The following is a 20679-nucleotide window of genomic DNA, read 5'->3' on the forward strand; positions in this document are numbered from 1 at the left end:
TTTTGTTTTCACACAATATAGTCTGGAACGTTTCATTTTATCCTGTTAGACTTTTAGTTAAATTTCCCTTTCGTCGCGGGATTGCCGGGCTTTTATTTTGATATCAACTCTAAGGCTGGTGACTGGTGTTTGGATTTGAAACATGCATTGTTTTTGCAGGAGATGTGATGTGCAGCCATAAAAATTCATAAAAGTTCATGAAAATTATAGAGTAAGAGTACACAATGTGATACCATAGGAAGTTGAGTGGCAAAATGAGAAGTAATGAAACAGTGTCAGAGAACAGATGCTTTATTAGTGACATGCATTGATGAACATGCTAATACAGACAGACTGATCTGGATTAAGAAGACAACTGTTTTCCTAAGTATTTAAGACAACCATGAATAATTTCACAAATAAGACATTAAGATGTGTGTCATTCTAAAACCTCTTAAGTAAAAGAAACAGCTATGCACCCATGACAGAGGTGATAATGCGCTTCAAAGCAGCACAAATAAGAAGCAGAACCAATCACAGCATTACATTGGGAGAAACAAAGATAAGCAAACTAACAGCTAGCTAGCTAACCACTTAGCAATTTCAGAAACACTTATCTTAACATCCTTCACCAAATCAACACATAACATGTTTTGATTTCAATTTCAATTAAATTGTCAAACAATCCTTCAAACACAAAAGGATAAAAGCCTTCCAACCACAAGGAAGCCAATATTATGTTATTAGAGTAAATTACTGTAATATCACAGACAGACCATAGCAAAGGAAAGTTTTAGTTTCATACAGCAACATATCTTAAACCAAAGACAAAAAGACACAAAGAAATCCTTACATTTTACCACTGTGGTCTTCTGCAGAGACAATAACGTCCTTGATTTGTCAGAACAAACTTATTGAGTTTTAGTTTTGTTACAAAATTGCCATAATAGCAATTTATGAAACGGAATGTGTATTAACCCCGTATTTCTTGACACTTTCAGTATACACACACCCCAGTTTGCGCACCTGTCAGATATAGATGGAAAGAATTGTGACCATGCAGTGCTCCTGCCTTATCACCTCAGTCTGCACTTTGACCAACCAGTATACCACCTGATGGAAACCCAGTGGCACTGCATCAGAACATGTCACTGGTTTGGCCAACATGTCTAACATGTCTAGGTACAATTAGTGAGACAGCTTCTCTGTGCTTTACTGCCTCAATACCTCACACACTCACACAAACACCCGTGATCGTGGTGCATTCTCACAAAAGAACATCGATTTGAGCCTTTTGAAGTACGACACATGCACAGCTTGTCATCAGACTGTACGGTTTAGGTAGCGAGTGACCACCTCAGTGCTATTTTGTACCTTAAGAGCAGATAAGCAACTTAATGTACATTTACCTTTGGAGGCATAAATATGTGCTCCTAACACAAACATCATAATTGACCAACCTCAGAAGCACACACAAGAGAAACACGTGTATGGTCTTGTGAGGCCTGTACTGGTTCAACTACTGTATGTGCAACCAACCAGTTGATTACTTCTTTGCAGTAGAATTTCCAGATATACAAGATAAACAATAGCACAGATTTGTATTCCCAGGGATGCACATAAGTTTTCAGTCAGGTACTCAAGCAGGTTAAACAGTGAATGAATGTGCTGATTGATGCAGTGAGCGTGTGTACCTGTGTGCTGCTTATGTGCATCCCTCTCTCTTCTTCTGTGTTGAATATCTGAACAAGCTGGATCTTAATATAGCCGAGCACTTTCTTTCTCGTTCTCCATTGTTATCTTTACTGGCTGGATCTCTCTCGTTGGCAATGTAACCAGAGATGAAAAAATGCCGTAAAAAGAATGAATAAATAAACCCCACTCCCACAATGAGAAACAGCTACACCTCACATCAAAACTCTGCCATGTGGGTGAAAACCATTTCATTCTTTCTGTCCCCAGACGTACTAAGAGAACATGTGAGGCATGACGTTTGATAAGTGGTCTGAACATTTAACACCACAAACACATTAGAACTAACACACTGTATAGAATACATACAGCATGTGTTTTGTGTGTAGATTGAGGTTGCCGTCAAACTTCATAATTAGCTATAATAAGCAAATGATTCTGTCTATTTTCACACTATATCAATCTGCGATAACAATATCAATATCAACTTCAAAGACGTCTCTTTATGCTGACCACTTCCTGCCCATTCTGAACTCCTGGATGCTTGTACAGGAACATAACATCATGGGCAAGGTTTGGTTTTTATTGGTTGATTGATAGGTTAAGTGACTCACTCCATGTTGGTCTAAATGATCATTAAACCCTTGCTGTGTGAGATAAATCTTACTGTTTCCTCTTCAGGTTTAAGTATTGATAATGTCTGAGAACATCATCTGATGATGTCAGACATGAACGTCAATGCAGTGGATGTAGCCCCTCAGCTATTAAAATGCTGCAGGGACATCTGTGTGTGTGTGTGTGTGTGTGTGTGTGTGTGTGTGTGTGTGTGTGTGTGTGTGTGCGTGCACGCGTGCGTGTGCATCTATACCTGAGGAGTGCGTCCACCCCTCACGCCTGCAGCTTGCATAACGCAATAGACGAGTTACTTGAAAACATCCAAAAAGCTGGATAAACAGCTTCAGTGAGAGGGAATACAAACGAGTGGAAGGGATATGCCCGATCCATCACGTTATAGAACGTAGCAATTCCCTGCTCGCAATCCAGCAGCACACCTACGCGCTTTGGATTGGGATTGGGCAGCAGCGTTTCACTGCTGTCATGCCAGGCCGACAGCTTGACGTTAAACCACTCCACACACCAGGACTGGGCGTTGCGGCCTAGGCGGCTGGAGGGACCTTTGCGGTCCATGCTCTTATAAGCCAATCCTATGCCTATAAAGTTGCTGCTGCTCAGTTTGACTTCCCAGTAGTGTCGCCCCCTGATGAAACCCTCCGATGCGAGCACCTGGGAGCAGACGGTGAAGCGTTCAGGGCAGTCGGAGTAGTTTGTAGGTCCGTCTGACACGGTGGCCCCAGTGAAGTTGTCGCTCAGTGCAATGCGTTTGTGGGCTGTCTTTGGGTTCAGAGTGAGCACCCTGCCGTCTTTGGAAAACAGCAGAAGAGAATTAAAGTCCAGGCAAACGAGACCCGATCACGAGAGGAAGATGCTCGGTACAGCCGTAAACTTACATTGGATAAGGTCGTTCCTTTTTTCAGCCGTAGCAATGTCCAGCGTCCAGCCTGCGGCTGCTGCTTGTTCTGCTTTTCCTACAACAAACGAGAGAAGAGGGCACATTGCATCGTGACTCGTCAAGACTCCACTCAACAGCATTCCACTGGGCTTAATGTCACACCTCAACACAGCTTGCGTTGCTGCCAGAGATGTCCACGTCTGATTACAACACACTATTTGATGGAACCCTGGCTGAACCCGGGCTTTGAGCAGAATACAGTCATGACATGAGGCTGTTACAGACAAAAGGCTGGATGGATGCTGGATGAATGTAAAGGTGTGGCCTTTACCTGGTTTCTCTTTGGGTTTCTCTGCAGCAGGACGGCCTCTGTCTTTCTTAGATGGATCAAGAACGTTTTCCAGCGAACCAGAAAATGTGGCTTTTAAAGCCTTCTCTTCGTGGGAAGGCTTTTTGACTTGTTCTTATGGAAAACACACAAGCGCTTAGACAGATGAGACTCTACTCTGAGGTAAACAGTAATAATCATGAAATGTGAACGAATATTGTGTGTGTGTGTGTGTGTGTGTGTGTGACATCTTATTACTTTGAGGTTTCTTGTTTTGACCCGCCTTTGCCAAACCAGGACCTGGACTGTGAGATCTGGGGAATTTTAATTTCAACGGAGGCATGATTGATTCTGAGATGGGAGGAAGCAAAGGATAAGCCGTCTTTATTTCTTTGCATTGAATTTCTTTATCCTTTTGATTACTTTCTTCCCATTTCTATGTATCATAACAGATAGAGAAACATGAAGGTTCCACATACCAGGTAGTGGGAGATGTCCAGCAGTCACACGTGTGAAGTTATCAACAATAACAGGGTCGCCTGAAAATGTCAGATAAGGTCATGACAGTTGCCTCTTTGTACGCTTGATTTCAAAGATTCACCCCGACACCACGGATCAAAGCACCAATTTAATAATTTTGTGGATTTGACTTCTGATCCCTGCAGTCGTTGTACAACACAAACTTACCAGTATCGAAATTGCCCCAGTTATGTGCTGCAACACAATTCAACGCCATTGGTTTTGTCATACATTTGTAGATGTAGTGTGTGTGTGTGTTTATGTGTGTGTGTGTGTTTGCACTTTATATCCTCTTCTGTAAAAATCTCCCTCTAAAAATCCACCTGCACACTGACCTGGTTTAAGTATTGTTATTCTGGCCTCCAAGGGCTGTTTGAAGAGATCTGCCAGATGCTCCTTGAGCACAGCAGCAAAGGCGTGTGTTGCTTTCATCTTGGCAGAGTCCAGGCTGAGTCGAGGGGCATAGGGGTCAAAGTTTGCAGCTGGGGGCAGGTCAAATGAGGCCTTTATGGAACAAGGGAAAGTAAGCATTTTGAGTGTTGTCCTCAGCAGATCTCCTACTCGTCTACTACTATCACTCATCTACTCGTCCGTGTTTACCACGGGAAATGCACATTAATCATCATAACCACATAAATGTCCCACAGTTCGCCTCTGATCTATACATTCATTCTAAGATTGGCGTCTCCTTATCAATGTCTCACCTGTAGGAAGGCTTGGGTCCTGGATTTACCCAGCAGGCTCAGGATATCTTCTTTGGCTTTGCTCATCCTCTCAACGTTCTGTGTGAACTTCTTTGTGAGGTCTCTGAGTTTCACCTGACCGCGATCCAGCTCTTGATCCACCACGCTCAGGGACCCTCGCTCTTCGCAATCCAACATGTCGCGCATCTGCTGGAACTGAGCCGACAAAACGTTCTTTCGAGTGGTTGCCGCGTCCTACGCAGGGAAGTTGAGAACAACCGTTAGGTCAGTAGTCATGGGGGAAAGGTCAACAAAATAAGAGAGACAACCTTACAATAGAAAAGCAGCAAGGATAACGCCTGGACAATGTCAGCGCCATGTTAGGAGGCAACTGGAGGAATGATACTCGTGATTATAGCAGTACGCTTACCTTTAGCTTGCCCTGAATGTCCCTCATTTGAGACAGAGCACTCTCATTCTTTTCAATCTTCCCATCCAGCAAATCCAGATTCCTTCGAAAGTTAGACTACAAACAGAGACATGACACACATATTGAGTTCACAGAAGGCTATGGTCCATTTGGAGTAAACGCCTTGTTTTGTTCAGATTATAGCAGCCAAAGCTTTCAAAGAGGGAGTATCACAGTGATGGCTCTGTGTGTGAGCAATTTAAGTTGCCTTGACCTACCATTAATACCACAGACACATTAAATCTTAAGACATCTCAACTTTGAAAATATTCATGATTGATTTAAAATATTAAATGGATGTTTGCATATGGTTTACTACTATATCAGGAGAAAAACATTCAGTGTGGTCATACAGCAGACGTGTCAAATACATGTTTAGGGGACTTTTAGAGAGGATTCTTCTGTTTGCTTCTCAAGTCAATTTCAAGTGACCTTTATTTACATAGCCCAATATCACATACACTTCTGTAACAATACCTCTTTGGTGTGCCTATGCTGGTCCAGGGTGGAGAAGGAGCAGCCTTGGTGGACCTGCTGCAGGCAGAAGCTGCAGATGATGCGGTCGTGCTGGACACAGAAGAGCTCCATGAGCTTGTGATGCTGCGGGCAGATGCGCTCGGTCAGGTCACCGAGCGGCTCGCTGAGCTGATGGAGGCGGAAGTTGGGGTTTTCCCGGTGCGGGCGCAGGTGCTCGGTGCAGAAAGAGGCCATGCAGGTGAGGCAGGTCTGGTCTGCTGCTGCTTCCATACAGGTGTCACAGCGCACAGCAGCCTGCTTGGTCTTTGGGGCTGTGGACAGCTCGGTGGACAGGCCGGTCACCTCTGCGCACGGGTCGGTCCCCTCTGCGCACAGGTCGGCCCCGCCTCCGGACAGGTCAGTCCCCTCGCTCTTGCTGGACCTCATCCTGAACGTCTCCACCACGGCGCTGAGGACCGTGTTCTTCTTCAGCTCGGGCCTGGTGGCGAATTGTGTCCTGCACTGAGGACAGCTGTACGTGTCCTTGTCCCATGTGGACAACAGGCAGTCCTGGCAGAAGTTGTGTCCGCACGGGATCGTTACCGGACAGTCAAATGGAGACAGACAGATGCTGCAGGACAGCTCGTCCTCCAGGCTCATCAGAGAGAACGGAGCGTCCATCATGTTCGCGGCAGCTGAGACAAGAAACGAAACTTAACTCAGCAAACGGGCAGAAAACGAAAGTAAACAGCTCCGGGTTTATTTTCATTGTCAAAGCACATTAATCTTCGCGTAAACTCATGGAGCTTGTTTCAGTATCAGTCGTTAGCAAAGTGTCAGCGTGAAATGTACAAAATAACCTATAGACACAATCAGCGCAACGTCGAGGACAGTCAGTATTCACGGTGTGACGTCACCACACCAACAACACGGAAATCATGAAACATAATAGTACAACCGTATCTTATTAATTGAAACAATTCTTACGATATTACAAAATGTGAAATATATCAATGAAACATCCCAATACCTTGCGTCTTCGACTGAAAATGAACCGTGCGCCACTCCCGAGTCTCTCTCTCTGACACACACACTTACGCACATACGCACACACGCCCACACGCACGCACACTCATAGGCGCGCGCACCATGCTGAGTGTCTGAATTGGTCCCGATATTCCAATGTAATGCAAACTGGATGGAAATAGTGGGACTCATCGATGAGGTTGCTATTCTCTCAGTGAACAAATCCGTATGGGTTTGTCTGCTGGTGGTGTGTGTGTCAACTTTGCTCCTCCTCATCGTGCTTTTGATGCAACTGATCCAGTTTCAGCAACGCTAACAATTGATGAGTGACCTAGAAATAGTGCAGAATCTTAAATATGTCTTCTTTATTTTACACATTATAATTTTTCTTTCTTTTAAGTTTCTTAGAGATTTGCACAGATTTTTTATGTGGTCTCAGTCTTTTGTATAACATAATAACAAGAATCCCCCTCTTTCTGTATAAGAAAATGATCTCTAAAATATCATGTAAAATGTTTGCTTCAATAAAAACAAATAGTAAAAAAAATCCAGGAAGCATAATCTTCATGGCCGAGCCACTGTAGAGTGAACCAAAAAAGTTATTCCGTTTTATTTTTATTTTATATCAGAAAGTTTTACAATTCAAATGTATTTATTCCAAGCCAAACGTTTATGCTCACTCACATGCTTTCTAAATGGGGGTACAGCAGGTTCCCAAAATACATATAACATCATCGTCAGAAAGCCATACTTGTGACTTCCTTGTTTTCACACCAACTCGCTCTATCACTGTTGATACTGCAGCTCTAGACCTTGTTTGTCCTGTTTGTGTTCAGTCACTGTTAATGTGCATCTTGTCTGTGTTCTGCAAGTTGTTCTGGTTGCTGGTGCAGCCGTCACTGAGCTGCTGAAGGTCTTTCAGCAGGCCTGCAAACTGCTCCTCCTGTCAACACAAAGAAGACAAACATGCATGTATGTGTCATAAACCTTTGTGAAGCTGTTAAAGTTCAGAGGTGTTGACTCATCTCTGTCGTAATCATAGTGGCTGTATTTAGTGGTACAGTTATGTAAGACTGCATTATAATGTAAATAAAGGTGTTTCTGTATGTGACTGGTTCTGTGAGTTCTATATAGCTACACTACTAACAGTGAAAAACAATTGTGATGACTTGTTAAACTTTATCTTAACAAAGTGGCCGCTCATTAATGATCAGTGTAGTGCACACATAAACACAGTGACCTTTGGCTATGTTTTAGGTTTTCTGATCAGCAGGCGTAATGGAGACATGCCAGCCAGTCAGAAGATCGTATTTCTAAAGCCATGATAAAACAATCAGAGAGCCAGAAAAATTTAATTTTTGGGGCTATTATGACTGGTTAGGGTTAGTAGATAATGGATAAACCTTTATTTTCGGGTGAATTATCACTTAAACAAGGTTTTAAAGGCATCATAATAAAACAACTTTGCAATTTTTGGCGAAAAGATGTCACTGTTCAGTCAGCAGGTCAGTGGTTTTCTCTTCCTCTCTTACCAATACGTTCATCCGATCAGTGGCTGCAGTGGCAGCACTCAGCTTCCTCTCATCCTCTTCCCTCTCCTCTTCAATCACACCCAGCCTGTGAGGAGATGAAGGCAGAAGAGATGTTTATGTAAATATGAGCAGAACCAAATACTTGTGGAGCTTCCTCTTTAGTGAATTGTTGCATTAAAAATCCAAAATGTTGCAAAACCAGACTCAGTGAAAAGTAAAAATACAAAAAAAGAAGTAACTCAATATGAATCAAATATTACACAAAAAACACAAAGTCACAATGAGGTCTTTGCATGTTCCTGCCGACTCGTTAGTTCCACAGTCTCACCTGAAGGTGGCACTAGCAAGCTGTTCTTCTCTCACAGCCAGTAGATCTCTTAGTTCATTGACCTCAGCCTGCAGTATTGCATTCTGGTCCTGGCTTTGGACAATAAAGTCCTCCAGCCGCTTTGCCATGTCCAGCTCACGCTCCGTCACTTGATCGATCCCCAGACGAAGCTCTGACAGCTCCTGAGCGTGCTGGTGTGGGAATAACAAAGTTTGATTAATACAATGTGTAACTGAATACATACAGCCATGGTTCTATCACTTTTGTCAGTATAGGTTATACTTTATCCAGTAAATTCAGCTGTTCATCCTCAGTCTTCATCTCAGTTGCGTCCCTGTTGGGGATGACTTTGATCCAGGGGACTGGTTCTGATGAAGGTTTGACTTTATCTCTCTGAAACAAGATGAAAACAAGTCTCAATCCCTCAAGTGCTCATATTTTTTCATGAATTACTGTTCAAAAAAGGTTGCATTTGTACTCCAGTGGCATGAGCAAAGTCAAGATGGCCAAGCGAAGGTCAGTTTCTCCTGGTTCTCACCGTTTCTGGTGATGAGATTAGTAGTTGATTGGTCTCCATCTCTTGTTCTTGTTCTGATGTTTGGAGATTTTCAGTACTCGTCTGCCTCTTCAAAACGTATTTGTTGTGGCCGGGACGCCTGTGTGGAGCGCTCTGAGTTCTGGTGACGGGCTTCCTCTCCCGCATGCTCCTCCGAGTCCTCCCATCCCTGTGGAATGAAGGAATTCTTTTATGAATCCTGTGTCAGTTTATGGCAAATTTGAAATGGACCCTGGAGCAAATTGGCAATCATTGTGTATTTTAACACAGGTTCATACATCCAACAAGAAACTATACAGTGTATAGAAGTGGTTAGAATGATATTGTGGACCAATCTCAGCCTTTTGATGGAATATTAGATATCAACCAGCCATTGTTGTCTAACACTACTATGATACAGCAAGTAGTTTATTATCAGAGTATTGATCATTTAAGCTAGACACCTGTCACCTACCCGTCTTTTAGGCCTTTGGAATCCACTTGAAGCTGCTGCAGTGATGACTGGTGAGGACTGAACTTGCGCAGATCTTTGGGAGGGACATAAGTCGGCTTGGTTTGTCCCATGTGGCTGCAAAAACAAAACCCCAAAACAGGCTGCATTAGTCACAAGTTGCACCACTATGTTCACGTCCCAAGTGTTCAGCGAGTCACACCTTGACCTTACCTGATAACTGTGATCCGCGGTGCCATGGGACCCAGTGATTCTGTGATCTGGTTCAGAATGGAAGGCAGAGGGTGCAGCTTGTCGATGGTGTCCTGAGGAGATGTTAGACCCTTTAGTCTCTGTTAGCATGCATGCTGTGCTGCTTGGCAGGATTATGGTGGCGTTGTAATAACCACGCTTGACATTTAACATGTATAACATTATAGCTTCTTTAATTTCTTTGTCAAAGAATTTGGCTTGTCTTGTCCAAGTTGGATCAAAGTTTCATCTTGATATCATCATGAATTAATTAGTCCACTGTAACTAAAGTTTGTGCACATTTCCATCACATCCTGCACCTAAAACAAGAACCAGATGGTGGCTCTGTATTGACGATATAACAATGTAGTCAATAATCTCTGACCTTTAACCCTTTCACATGCATTTTTACAGTTTACTGTTTACACACACACATGCACGCCCACCTGTTGTTTCTGGTGAATGATGTCGACCAGCAGGCCGTGCAGCACAGCCAAGCGCAGAGGCAAGTCCACATAGCCATCAAATGAGCTCATTGGGATTTCAGTGTCTGGATTGGACACTGTTTGCAGAAATCCTCTCATCCCATCCCAGTGCTGCTGCAAGAAGTCATTCATAAAGAGCATGTACTCCTCCTTCTCTCCAAACCTGAACAAATGATTGCAAAAGACATTTTATTCAGTTTGTTTGTCCAAATGCACATTTTCAAGGTTGTTTAAGCAGAAAGAAATCAACTCACAAGGTGAAATTGGCCAGATTTTGGATGACTTTGGCAGTTAGGGTGAGAGTTCTAAGAGTGTTTGTTTCTGGGTAGGACTGTGCCAGACCAAAGAGGGAAGGACTGAGGATGGCGGGACATAAGAAGCGAAGGAAGAGTGAGGCAGAAATGAGACGCTGGCCAATCTCTGCTCTGCCCTGATCTTCACACAGCTCCACCCAGCTGGAGAAGATCCTGTGTAGCTCCTCTGGAAAGGGTCTGAAAGTCAGAGAGGTACCAAACATTGCCTCAAGGAATTTCACATTTTCATTAGCCCAAGTAAACAATAAGACCTCTCTCCTCTCACCCGTGTGTTTTGACAATCTTCTGCACCACCTCTTCGCAAGCTTGTCTCAACTGTCTCTGGTTGTTTGACAGCTCGGCTCCGGGGCATTTACGGGGGTCGACCTCACAATGCTCGGTTGAGGCGTACAGACGGGTGATGAAGTCCCCTGCAGTGAGCAAGATAGGAAGACTTTGGTATTAAACCAAAGACAAGGGTGACAGAAGGGAATGAAAGTGTCTTCAGAAAGCTTCCGTACCAAGTGTGCCGATGAGGTACTTCTGACCAACCAACTTCATGTATTCATCTATGGCCTTGGTGGCCAGTGTGTTCTCTCTGAAGATCAGTGCCTCTTTCTCCCCAAGACGTTCCACTTCTGCACTGCCCAAGTCAATGAGGAATTCCTGAAACATACACATAGATGAAGAATTTTTGGTAATACACAGCATCAATGTAAGACAGCTGAGTGTATTGGAAGAGTGGATTATAATAAACTACATTCATCAGTGTCCTCATATGAGACCTGTTCCTTACCTTGGCTTTGCCGATACTCTGCAGCACATGGACCAGAGCTCCTGCCAGCTCTTCCTTTCCCTTCACATTCAGAAGAGGCTCTAAACTTCTGCACATTTCCACATAATCCACCGTCACAAACTCTGCAAACTCTTTGTATTTCTCCATGGGCAGCACCTGCAAATTCTGGGATCGGGCCTTGATACGGAGTGAAGCCTGGGGCCCCAACTGTTCTTTGTTCCCCCCAGTGGCTGAGGCCTTGTATGGAATGATTGGATACCATTTTTCCTGGTAGGTCCTCCCTCGGATGTCAGCCACAGATATGGCCACGCTGCCTAGAGGGTGCAGACTGGATTCGTCTCGGGAGTGACGCTTTTTCTTAGTGTCCTCATCGCGGAAGAGATGCAGGGTAATTTGAGAGACAGAAGGCAGGTTGTCCAGCTCAAAGAATTCACCCCAGAATAACTGGCACCCTCCGGGCAAACCGCCACCGGCCCCCAGGCCTGTCCCAATGGAACTGTCCCCCGCTAGGCTGGCCCGGTGGGACGGCTTACCAACGGCTCTGCTGCTGGTGCGGGCGAACAGGGTGCCGTCCAGGTGGACCTCACAGTAATAACGACGTTTGGGTGGCAGATCCTTTACTTCATTCACCCACAGACTCAAAGAGTTTTCTGTCCTCTCAATGTTATCCTGAAAATGACCACAACAACTCACTTGTTAAATCTGAAACATTATTATTATTATTATCTAAAAACCCCACTGCAGTAAAAGTAGATAAACCTCAATAAATAAAGCTAATTATTTAATCTATACCTTGTTACTCAGACATTAGATTAGATCAAATCTTTAAGACAAAATACAAAGCATGTCTAGATGAAGAACAGCAGTTACCAATGTACTAATTACGACAAAACGTCAAAACTTCATGTTCTCAACACACAAACTGCAGCAATAATATGATATAATTATATTTATGGATTAAAGGAGCGGATGTGGGCACGTTAAAGAGGGAAAAAGCAAGAAGGGACTGACTGGAGTTACAATGTCAATGTCTTTTTCAACTTCCTGTTTTGCAAGAAAAAGCGTTAACTTAAACTGTGACTTAAAGGTGAGTTTTGACAAATGTTACGACTTCATTGTACAAATATTTTCACTTTTCTTCACAGAATATGACAATTTTATTCTCAAGTCTCGTTATTTCATGCAGTTGTCTCACCTTATTGGGCTGAGCAGCCCGCCTCAGGTCCTCAATCCAACGATCCCGCTCAGCAGCTGAAGAGCAGCCAAAGCAGTGAGTGTTCTCAGAGTTTATTACCTAGACAAGTCAATTGAAACAAGTGGGATTGATTAATTATGATCGGGGTGCTGAGAAGCTTTCATGAGATGACAGAGGGAATACACATTTTATAGTATACAATGAGTGTATCAATGGTCCAGCATACCTCAAAGCAGTACTTCTCCCCCAGAATAGAGCTGTGGACTGGCCTGATGACAGTGCTCGTGTCTGCACTCAGGTCTAAACTCCCCACTGCACTGACTGGAATGGACACGGACTCACGGGAACCAAAATGCCTTGAAAATATACAGGTTTGAAAAAAGGTCACGCACGGATCGATGAACATGACAAGGACAAGAATTATGATACTGGTAGTTGATAGGACACAACTTAAGACGTACCTGCTTCCCTTGCCTAGTCCCATGGTGCTCAACTGGGTGGCGCTGTTACGTTTGGTCCTATTTTCAAGTCGTCTCTTGATCAGTGCCTACGGGTGCAAAACAACAGGAAAGCAAGAATGTAATCACGTATTACATCAGCAGGAAATGGCACAAAGTTTCTTATCTCTGGTTGTGTGCGCTGCTCACCCTCACACCGCCATCTTGGGTCTTTGGTCGAGGGCCACCTGCCAGGTTGACGTGGTCGGGGCTGCATTCTGTACCAGACATTAACCATGAAAGTGAACTCAATAATAAAATAACTTAACAACAGCCGCAAGTTGTTTTGTTGCTTGTGGAGTTTTGACATATTGGCCAATTTTGACATTTGTTTGGTGAATGCTTGGCCTCCCCTCATCTGTGCAATTGCCTGCTTTCCGCAACACGCAAGGTAAACCAAATGGGTAAACGACAGCTAAATGAGATAAACAGTGTACTATCAAACATCATTGAAAAGAAATGTCCCTCCCATTGAACTGGGGTCATACAGGTTGTGGTTCTCAGCTGAAATGCCAGCTGTCTCAAAAATCCTTGATTGCAAAAACACAAACTGAACACAAAAACAGTCTGTCATCGCTTTTCCCTGATTTATCTCCTCCAAATAATATTCTGTCTCCCTGCCATTGCAAAGTAAGGACATAATTCGAGTAAAAAGATGTGGATTTACACGTTTTACCAAATCGAATATTCTCTTTTCCTTACCTAAAGTCCCACCACATACAATCCAGCGTCTAAATCCCATCATTTAGTCCAGAGTTGAGCTGAAGACGTAGTTAATTAAAGGCCGATTTTTACCATTTCCTTCCTCTCTCTTCACAAAGTGGATATGGGTGATAAAGAAATGAGTCACCCCCTCAAAAGTCACCTTGCAATATGTTGAAATTGTGTGAAGGAGAGCAGCTACTGAGTCTCTCTCTCTCTCTCTCTCTCTCTCTCTCTCTCTCTCTCTCTCTCTCTCTCTCTCTCTCTCATCGAGCATTGGCTGGAGCAACAGAACACCCAAGTGAGATGCTATCTCCCACAGAAATTGTAGAGGAAGCAATTTGAATTTGACAGCCATTCGCACGCAGAAACACTCAGCTATTTCCTCTGCGACTGGCTGCCTGTGGGTTCACTCTGGATCACATCCCCCCTCCCTTTTTTTTAGAATAATCTACTGATCGCTTGGATTCATTCACGTGCGTGTGTGGTGATGTATTAACCTGAGTCGATGTCTGCCAGGTTCTGCATGCTGAGGTTGGACATGCAGCGGTTGCGGGTCCACATCACCGGCTAGAAGACACACACGGATTTGGTTACTCAAAATGGGGCTCTCAACACCTGTGCACGCTGTTTTCAGTATAAGTGGTGGCGCTTCCTCCTTCTTTTGAAAATGAAGAACAGACACCTAGTATTCTGCTATGGCTTCTCATTGGGCCGTACTTACAGTCCAATCATTCAAAGAAATGAAGGTTCTTACATGTCAAACGTTTCTTAACTCTCTTAATAATTCGGTCAAAATCTAATTGCGTATATGCAAGATTTATGACTTGAGATGAAGCAGTGCAGTGTAGACAGATACTGTGAGCTTCCTGTTTGGAGACTGATATTCATCATCTGACATTCATCATCAAGGCGTAAACCTTCCCCCTGTTTGACTGCGTTTAAGTCTAAGCAGTGTGTTACTGTGAACATTCTGCACAATAACAAATGACAGAAAACAACAACTGCAAGACTTTGTGTTGAAAAGTAGTCAACTTGTACTTTCATGGCAGTGTGGCGAGTACCTCTTCCTCTGGGGAGATGAAGATGTGTCCATCTTCAAGGGCACAGCTGCTGATGTCCCACAACGGAACCTCCTGGGGTGGGGCCCACTGTAACCTTGGTAACTCAGCTGGTGCGGAATCATTTTCTATCACGCACAAACACGCACACACACACGCACACACACACACACACACACACACAAAAACACACACACACACACACACACTTAGTCATGGAGTGTTAGCTGTCTTTTCCACACCATGTAATTGTGCACTAACTGTGTCTGCAATACAAACTAACCCTCTGTTAAGTAAACATGTTTCTTATAGGAATATAATTAAAGGCATGTGCTTGTTCCTTGTTTGTTTATTATTTTTGTAATTATGGCATTATGGCATATCTCCCTGTTATCTCCTCTGGCATTTCTGGAGGGATCAGAGTTGTAGCTTTGGTCTTATCTCCGCCTTGACATGACACACAACATAAACAACGCACATCCTGTCGTTGGTTTGTATTTTGTCACAGTGTTTGCTTCAATCAACAATTTGTGTGTATTGTATGATAATGTTCAGTGCTTTAGGTTTACAATCAGCCTCTTGTTAGTCTTGGAAGGACATTTGATTTTGTGTAGCCAATGCACAGTAATGGATTGCAACGCGTGAAAACAATTCACTTAGCATTTCCATTTCAACGTAATTTATTATTATATGTATATTATATTGAGTGAATCGGAATTTGGAGTTCATCTGAATGTTTTATCTTTATCTGACACGTGAACAGACAGCAAATCTCTTCTCGTGGAAGTAGTATTGTGTTGTTCCACTACTGACTCATTTAAAACAAGGAAGTGTAACATTATTGATCTGCATGTTCACCTCACCTGACGTCTAACAGCACAACTGGAGAAGTGCTCGGTCCTACCAAAGTCCTGCTTTACAGGAAGACTACATGAACTACATACAGCAGACATTTGATTTCCACGTGTCACAGTAACTTCTGTGTGACTGGATTCCTATGTTTTCATCTGAGTTTAACCTTTTTAATATCAAAATTGCCCCTTTTTGTTCCCTTTAACTTATGAATTCAATACGTGAAATGCGTCATTGCGAAAAACACACACACTTTCCACGCTTAGTGTTGTACGATTGAATGAGCTCACATAAATACAGCATGAAATATCACCCTAAACCGCAAGAGGCCGCCATTGTACTCCGCGGATAAAAGGTGTTGATCACATTTCTATATTGGTATAAATATTTTAATATGATGTGTCCATGTGTAACGTATCAAAATGATCACTGCAGATATGAAATTGATTAATTGAATAAATATCAAGACAAATTGACCTCATAGTTTTTTGAGAGTGTGTTTGGAAACCTCACCTCGCAGCAGTGAGTGGGCGCTGCTGCGTTTCTGCAGTTTGGGCCTCTTGAGCTTCTGGGACACAGTCCACAGGCACTTTTTAAAAAGCGTCCCTCCACCTGCTTTCTGTGGCGTCTCTGTGCTCGAGGTGCCCCCTGATGCCTCTGCGGGAGTGGAAGAAGAAGCTGCCTGGGCCGAGCTGGATGAGGATGACAGGGCCGCAAAGAGGGACCCGGGCGGCTCAGACAGGGCTCTTCTGAAGGGGTTCTTTCTCATTCCGCTGACCTTTTCCGCCTTGGTTCCCTCTCCACCTTTCCCGCTGGATGAGGACTTGTCCCCTGGGTCCTCGCTCAGGGCTTTGCGCCAGGTTTGCACCTTGCTCCATTTGGTGGAGGAGATCTTCTGAACGATGGTTGCTGCTGTTGAAGTTGTTCCTCCTCCTCCTTCTGCTTTCACCTCATCCAGAGTTTCTTTGGACCCAGTGTGCCACTTGTATGTGGCCAGTGGGTCTTTATTTTCAGATGTTTGGTCTTGAGGTTGCGCCACGGGAGATTCCGCCTCCTTCTCTGCTGACCCCTGCTCCTTCAGTAGCTGTTCGGCTGCAGGCTCTGAGTCGTTTTCCTCGGTACCCATTTTGAATGAAGCTTTTTCTCACCTTCTCAGGGTTGCATCAAACAAAATGTTTTGACGATTCAGCAGGATCCTATGAAAACGTTTTCTGAGCCTCCACCGGTTCTATCTCCCTGCTTCTCTCGTTTCCTGTCTTGCAAAATGCAAAATATCCGGCAATAACATGAGACTCTAGCTACTGTGTCTGTCTGTGGTTGCTTTGCTACAGCGCCCAACTCAGGTTCAATACTCTCTCATAATGGGCGTTTGCTTGCTCGTGCAGCGTCACAGAGAAGTTCAGCTTTTGTAGCAATCTTGTCGGTTTTTGCAGTCTTTCTTTTTATGTTTTCACTTCGCACTTCCCTTCATCATCACTTCCTGTTCTACTTTAGTGCCTCTTCATAGAGTTTCTCTTCCAAATTCATCTCTCTTTTGCGTCTATTTGAAGATGTGATGCAGGAATTCTGAGTGATATTCTGAGAGATATGTACAAAACTGGCCTTTTCAAAGTATTCAGTTTAAATATTGATTAAAAACCTGCTGTAGGTGATGATGAGCTCCTTCTTCACCTCAAAGGAACTCAGTCAGACTGTCAGATAATGAGTCATTTCAGTCAAAATGAGAATGTTTGACATTGAAGCTGTATCTCTCTGTGATCAGATACCTGTGGGTGAAATGACTATTAACTGTTGAGTTCAGTTTCCTGTCAGTGCAATGCTGCACTTCCTGCTGGTGAGGGTTCAGCTTCTCTGAAACCACTTCCTGCAGTGATACTACTGACTTTTGTCACACACCTTCAGGGTTTTCCTGTTTCCTAGCAGGCTTGCATGTAACTATAGACAGCGGTTTATGCCTCAGTGCTCAGCATATGTAAGTGGACAGCTAGTTTCAAGAAAAGATATGAATATGGCGTTGTCGCATCCAGTCTCACTCTTAAAATACTTTTTGTGTATGTATTAAGGTGTCGATTTGAACTGTTATACTTACAATATGATGGGTAATCTGTGTCTTGTGTGTTGTTGAGGCCATCTGGCGGCTGTGTGTTTGAATCAAGTTCAGAATGTGCATGGATCTGCAACTAGATATCATTTTAATCCAAATCCACTTAAACACTGAACAGGTGAACCTCTTTTCCTCTTTTCTTTGTCGACAGCTTGACACAATAAATCATTATATCTTTTCTGCATCTCATGATGTCATATTTGTAACAGGAAACAGTTACTACAAACTATAATGTAAACTCCGGTTCACAGTAGTAGAGAAGGTTCAGCATCTCAAATGTGACCTTTTGGCACAGGTTTGGTTGAACATTTTGTCACTCAAAATCACTATGAAATTTATTGTTTAAAGTCTGATGAGGATGAACTGTAATTCTGATCTTGTAGTATTGACATTATAACGATAGCACAACGTTTTTGTCTATATTCTACAACTCAATATTGCTTGTATGAAAAATAACCATGTAATTGCAGGCATTGTCCAGTAGAAGGCAATGTCCGTACAGTTCCACCTTAAATGTTCATAGGTTCATAGTTTGAGGCTTTAACATGCAGCTCGATTATTAGAAAGTTAGGATCAGAATAGAAATAAGTGTTTGTATCTTTAAACACTTTTGATTGAAGCTTGACTCTGACCCTGTTGGATTCGCAGCACAACAACTCTGGACTGTTTTATTTGCAAACAGATCTTGTAAGAGAACATGATGTCTCCACTGTAAAGGAATGAATGCAGGCATTCTTTGTTATGCCAAATTCTCAGTGGACAGATTTCTCCATAAACAAACTCTCTCACCAGACATTATATGAGCTGTAAACGTCCTTTTTGTCCTTTTAATGTAGCTGCTGCTGTTCTTTAACCTTTGGTGTTGCAGCAGTGTTTATACAAACCCATCCAACCCGCATATTAAAACACAACTAAACATCTAACATAACAGCTATAGGATGTAAGTGAACTAAACATACCCAAAGTGTACATGCTCCAGGAAAGCTCTGTGACAGAACATACCATATATGGAAATATAGGAGCTAGGTTTTAACAGTTGATTCCTCGTTAAACCCAAATGCTCTACAAATCTAAATGCATGTGCAGTATATTAATGAAACATTTATGACATGCATGTTTAAATGTATCCTCATGTCCACAGCTAGCAGCATTTGTAGAATTCTAACTCTGTCTTGACATCCTTAAACTGTTCTTTTTCTTTATCTTTAACCCTTTCTTCATCCTACACAAACCTTAGTTCCTTCTGGTGGACTCGTCACAAAATCAGCACTGCAATCCAATTACTTTAGTGCTCTCACTCCTTCATTCAGTTAATCAGAGGTAATACTGGTGGAAGACATGATGTCGATGTAAGAATATCCTGTGACAGATTATGATATGTTTTAATTAATCAGTGAAACAAACAAAGGACCAGAGGGAAGCAGCCAAGGTGTAAGGATACAGGTTGGTGTTTTTCACAATAACAGCATATTTTCAATATTTCATAGGAGACAGGGTGTCCTGTTTCAGGATGTGAGAGGAGGTGATTGTATCAGCACAAAGCTTGTTTTACATGTCACTGATACTGCACTCACGATTGGATTACAATAATGACTTACTATGGCCCATATGCTGCTACATTCACACTTGATCTTTATGCATATTGGCACTTGTCCTCAATACGTTGAACTAATCTGCTGATTATCCTGTACTTCCTGAGATCTGCTGCTCAGTCTAGGAGTGTGTCACTCCCAGAAGGAACATAAAAGAAGCACACACACACACACACACACACACACACACACACACACAAAAACAATCCTCTAGTCTATACAGAGGTCAAGGATGGTGGAAAGTGGGCCACTTTGCACCGGCTTACACACTTCTTGATGCATTAGATGTAACTGAAGTCGTTCCCTTGGGTCGCACCCTGCTCTCTATCACTTTGAGTGTTTCTCTTGTGTTCTGCCTTAGGTGTAAACCACAGCTCCCTTTTGTCAGTCAGTGATTAAACCGTGGCCTCTACAACCTCTAATCAAGTCATCAATGACGCTATAGCCTCTGCACAAAGGCTGGTGACTTTTTAGGATCTAATCACAGCATCAAACACTGCTCAGCAATTAAATGAGTCTTTGATATTTAGATATTTGTATTGGGGCTACTGTCAAGCTGCGTCCATTGACACTGTTACATTACTTGCCCGTGTTATCCATTTAAATGTAATATTGACAGTGGCAGTGAGGCATTGTTGACATTTAAGGGAGGAATCCAAACCTGTTAAACCAGACATATAAACATATAAATGTATGCACTGGAGCAATTCATTCATCCTCAGGGGTTTCTTCACAATATTTCAAGAATATTACTTTAGCAAGCAAACAATGCAATGTCAACTAATGAAAATAGGACATTAAATTTGGATATGGATAAAATACAAATAAGCACAGACAGCTTTTCTGTGGTCTTTCTCTCACATGCTCACAGAGATCATTGCACCCCATACATCTAGAGATAATGTAATTAATATGATATACTTTTGATAAACGTTATATATGAGGCAAACATGTCGTCCTTTGAAGCGATTGACTTCCTATCATGACCTCTAGAAACAAGTGTTTATTTGAAGCCGGACAAATGTATTTACTAGTGCAATTAAGCAAATATAAACAAGGCAAGACCAATTTGATTAGCATATTAAAATCAGTATAAGTGAAACTACACGTCATCTCCATGTCTGTCGTTGTGTTTTCCGTGTCGTACTTTAATCAGATGATGCAAATTGTACCTACGATGGCAGCAGGTACGTGAAGTACACACGCGCTGCAAACATACGAAGCTCATATTTAAAAACCAGCTGAGTTCGTTGCGTAACCAACCCGCCGAAACGTCTATACGTGCACATTCCTGACATCAAAACAGTTTGGAGGTGATTTAGAGGAGAGTCGAACTAAACGT

The 20679-nt window shown here is 42.9% G+C and overlaps 3 protein-coding genes across 5 annotated transcripts in view; 1 reads left to right on the forward strand and 2 right to left on the reverse strand.

Annotated features, from left to right (window-relative positions):
• dgke (diacylglycerol kinase, epsilon) overlaps positions 1-20679 on the forward strand; it is a 181387-nt gene that overhangs the window by 12571 nt on the left and 148137 nt on the right. The gene's annotated exons all lie outside the window — the stretch shown is intronic.
• trim25 (tripartite motif containing 25) lies at positions 276-6822 on the reverse strand. Its single transcript, XM_076145425.1, has 10 exons — positions 6667-6822; positions 5658-6331; positions 5142-5237; positions 4733-4966; positions 4364-4532; positions 3989-4048; positions 3768-3860; positions 3513-3644; positions 3180-3257; positions 276-3092 (listed from the first exon to the last, which is right to left on the reverse strand). The coding sequence occupies exons 2-10, from the start codon at positions 6318-6320 to the stop codon at positions 2560-2562; spliced, it is 2058 nt and encodes a 685-aa protein (XP_076001540.1). The 5' UTR covers positions 6321-6331; positions 6667-6822; the 3' UTR covers positions 276-2559.
• The window catches only part of rasal3 (RAS protein activator like 3), a 225203-nt gene continuing 211767 nt past the window's right edge, over positions 7244-20679 (reverse strand). Inside the window, exons 2-20 of one of the 3 annotated variants that reach the window (XM_076145407.1) lie at positions 16155-16948; positions 14793-14917; positions 14229-14298; positions 13177-13244; positions 12991-13076; positions 12756-12885; positions 12530-12628; positions 11335-12003; positions 11060-11204; positions 10825-10969; positions 10500-10736; positions 10207-10408; positions 9743-9834; positions 9533-9646; positions 9061-9247; positions 8805-8915; positions 8523-8713; positions 8195-8279; positions 7244-7605 (exon numbers count right to left, since the gene is read on the reverse strand). In XM_076145407.1, coding sequence (XP_076001522.1) covers positions 7495-7605; positions 8195-8279; positions 8523-8713; positions 8805-8915; positions 9061-9247; positions 9533-9646; positions 9743-9834; positions 10207-10408; positions 10500-10736; positions 10825-10969; positions 11060-11204; positions 11335-12003; positions 12530-12628; positions 12756-12885; positions 12991-13076; positions 13177-13244; positions 14229-14298; positions 14793-14917; positions 16155-16767 — 3480 coding nt within the window. In that variant the 5' untranslated portion in view covers positions 16768-16948 and the 3' untranslated portion in view covers positions 7244-7494. Of the gene's footprint in view, positions 7606-8194; positions 8280-8522; positions 8714-8804; positions 8916-9060; positions 9248-9532; positions 9647-9742; positions 9835-10206; positions 10409-10499; positions 10737-10824; positions 10970-11059; positions 11205-11334; positions 12004-12529; positions 12629-12755; positions 12886-12990; positions 13077-13176; positions 13245-13728; positions 14151-14228; positions 14299-14792; positions 14918-16154; positions 17064-20679 lie in introns of those variants that run through there. The other 2 variants (XM_076145406.1, XM_076145408.1) reach the window with 2 other exon arrangements.

This window comes from Genypterus blacodes, unplaced genomic scaffold, assembly GCF_046128005.1.
Source record: "Genypterus blacodes isolate CSIRO-AG114 ecotype Tasmania unplaced genomic scaffold, CSIRO-AGI_Gbla_v1 ptg000030l_1, whole genome shotgun sequence".
In the NCBI taxonomy this organism is placed as follows: Eukaryota; Metazoa; Chordata; class Actinopteri; order Ophidiiformes; family Ophidiidae; genus Genypterus; species Genypterus blacodes.

Excerpts from the sequence above, each read along its gene's own strand:
- trim25 (XM_076145425.1), bottom strand. The coding sequence starts at position 6,320 with ATGATGGACGCTCCGTTCTCTCTGATGAGCCTGGAGGACGAGCTGTCC. Across the intron at positions 4,967-5,141 it reads ACATTCAGGGCAAGCTAAAG|GACGCGGCAACCACTCGAAA; the intron begins GTAAGCGTACTG and ends TTCCCTGCGTAG. Across the intron at positions 3,093-3,179 it reads AAGGAACGACCTTATCCAAT|ACGGCAGGGTGCTCACTCTG; the intron begins GTAAGTTTACGG and ends TGTTTTCCAAAG.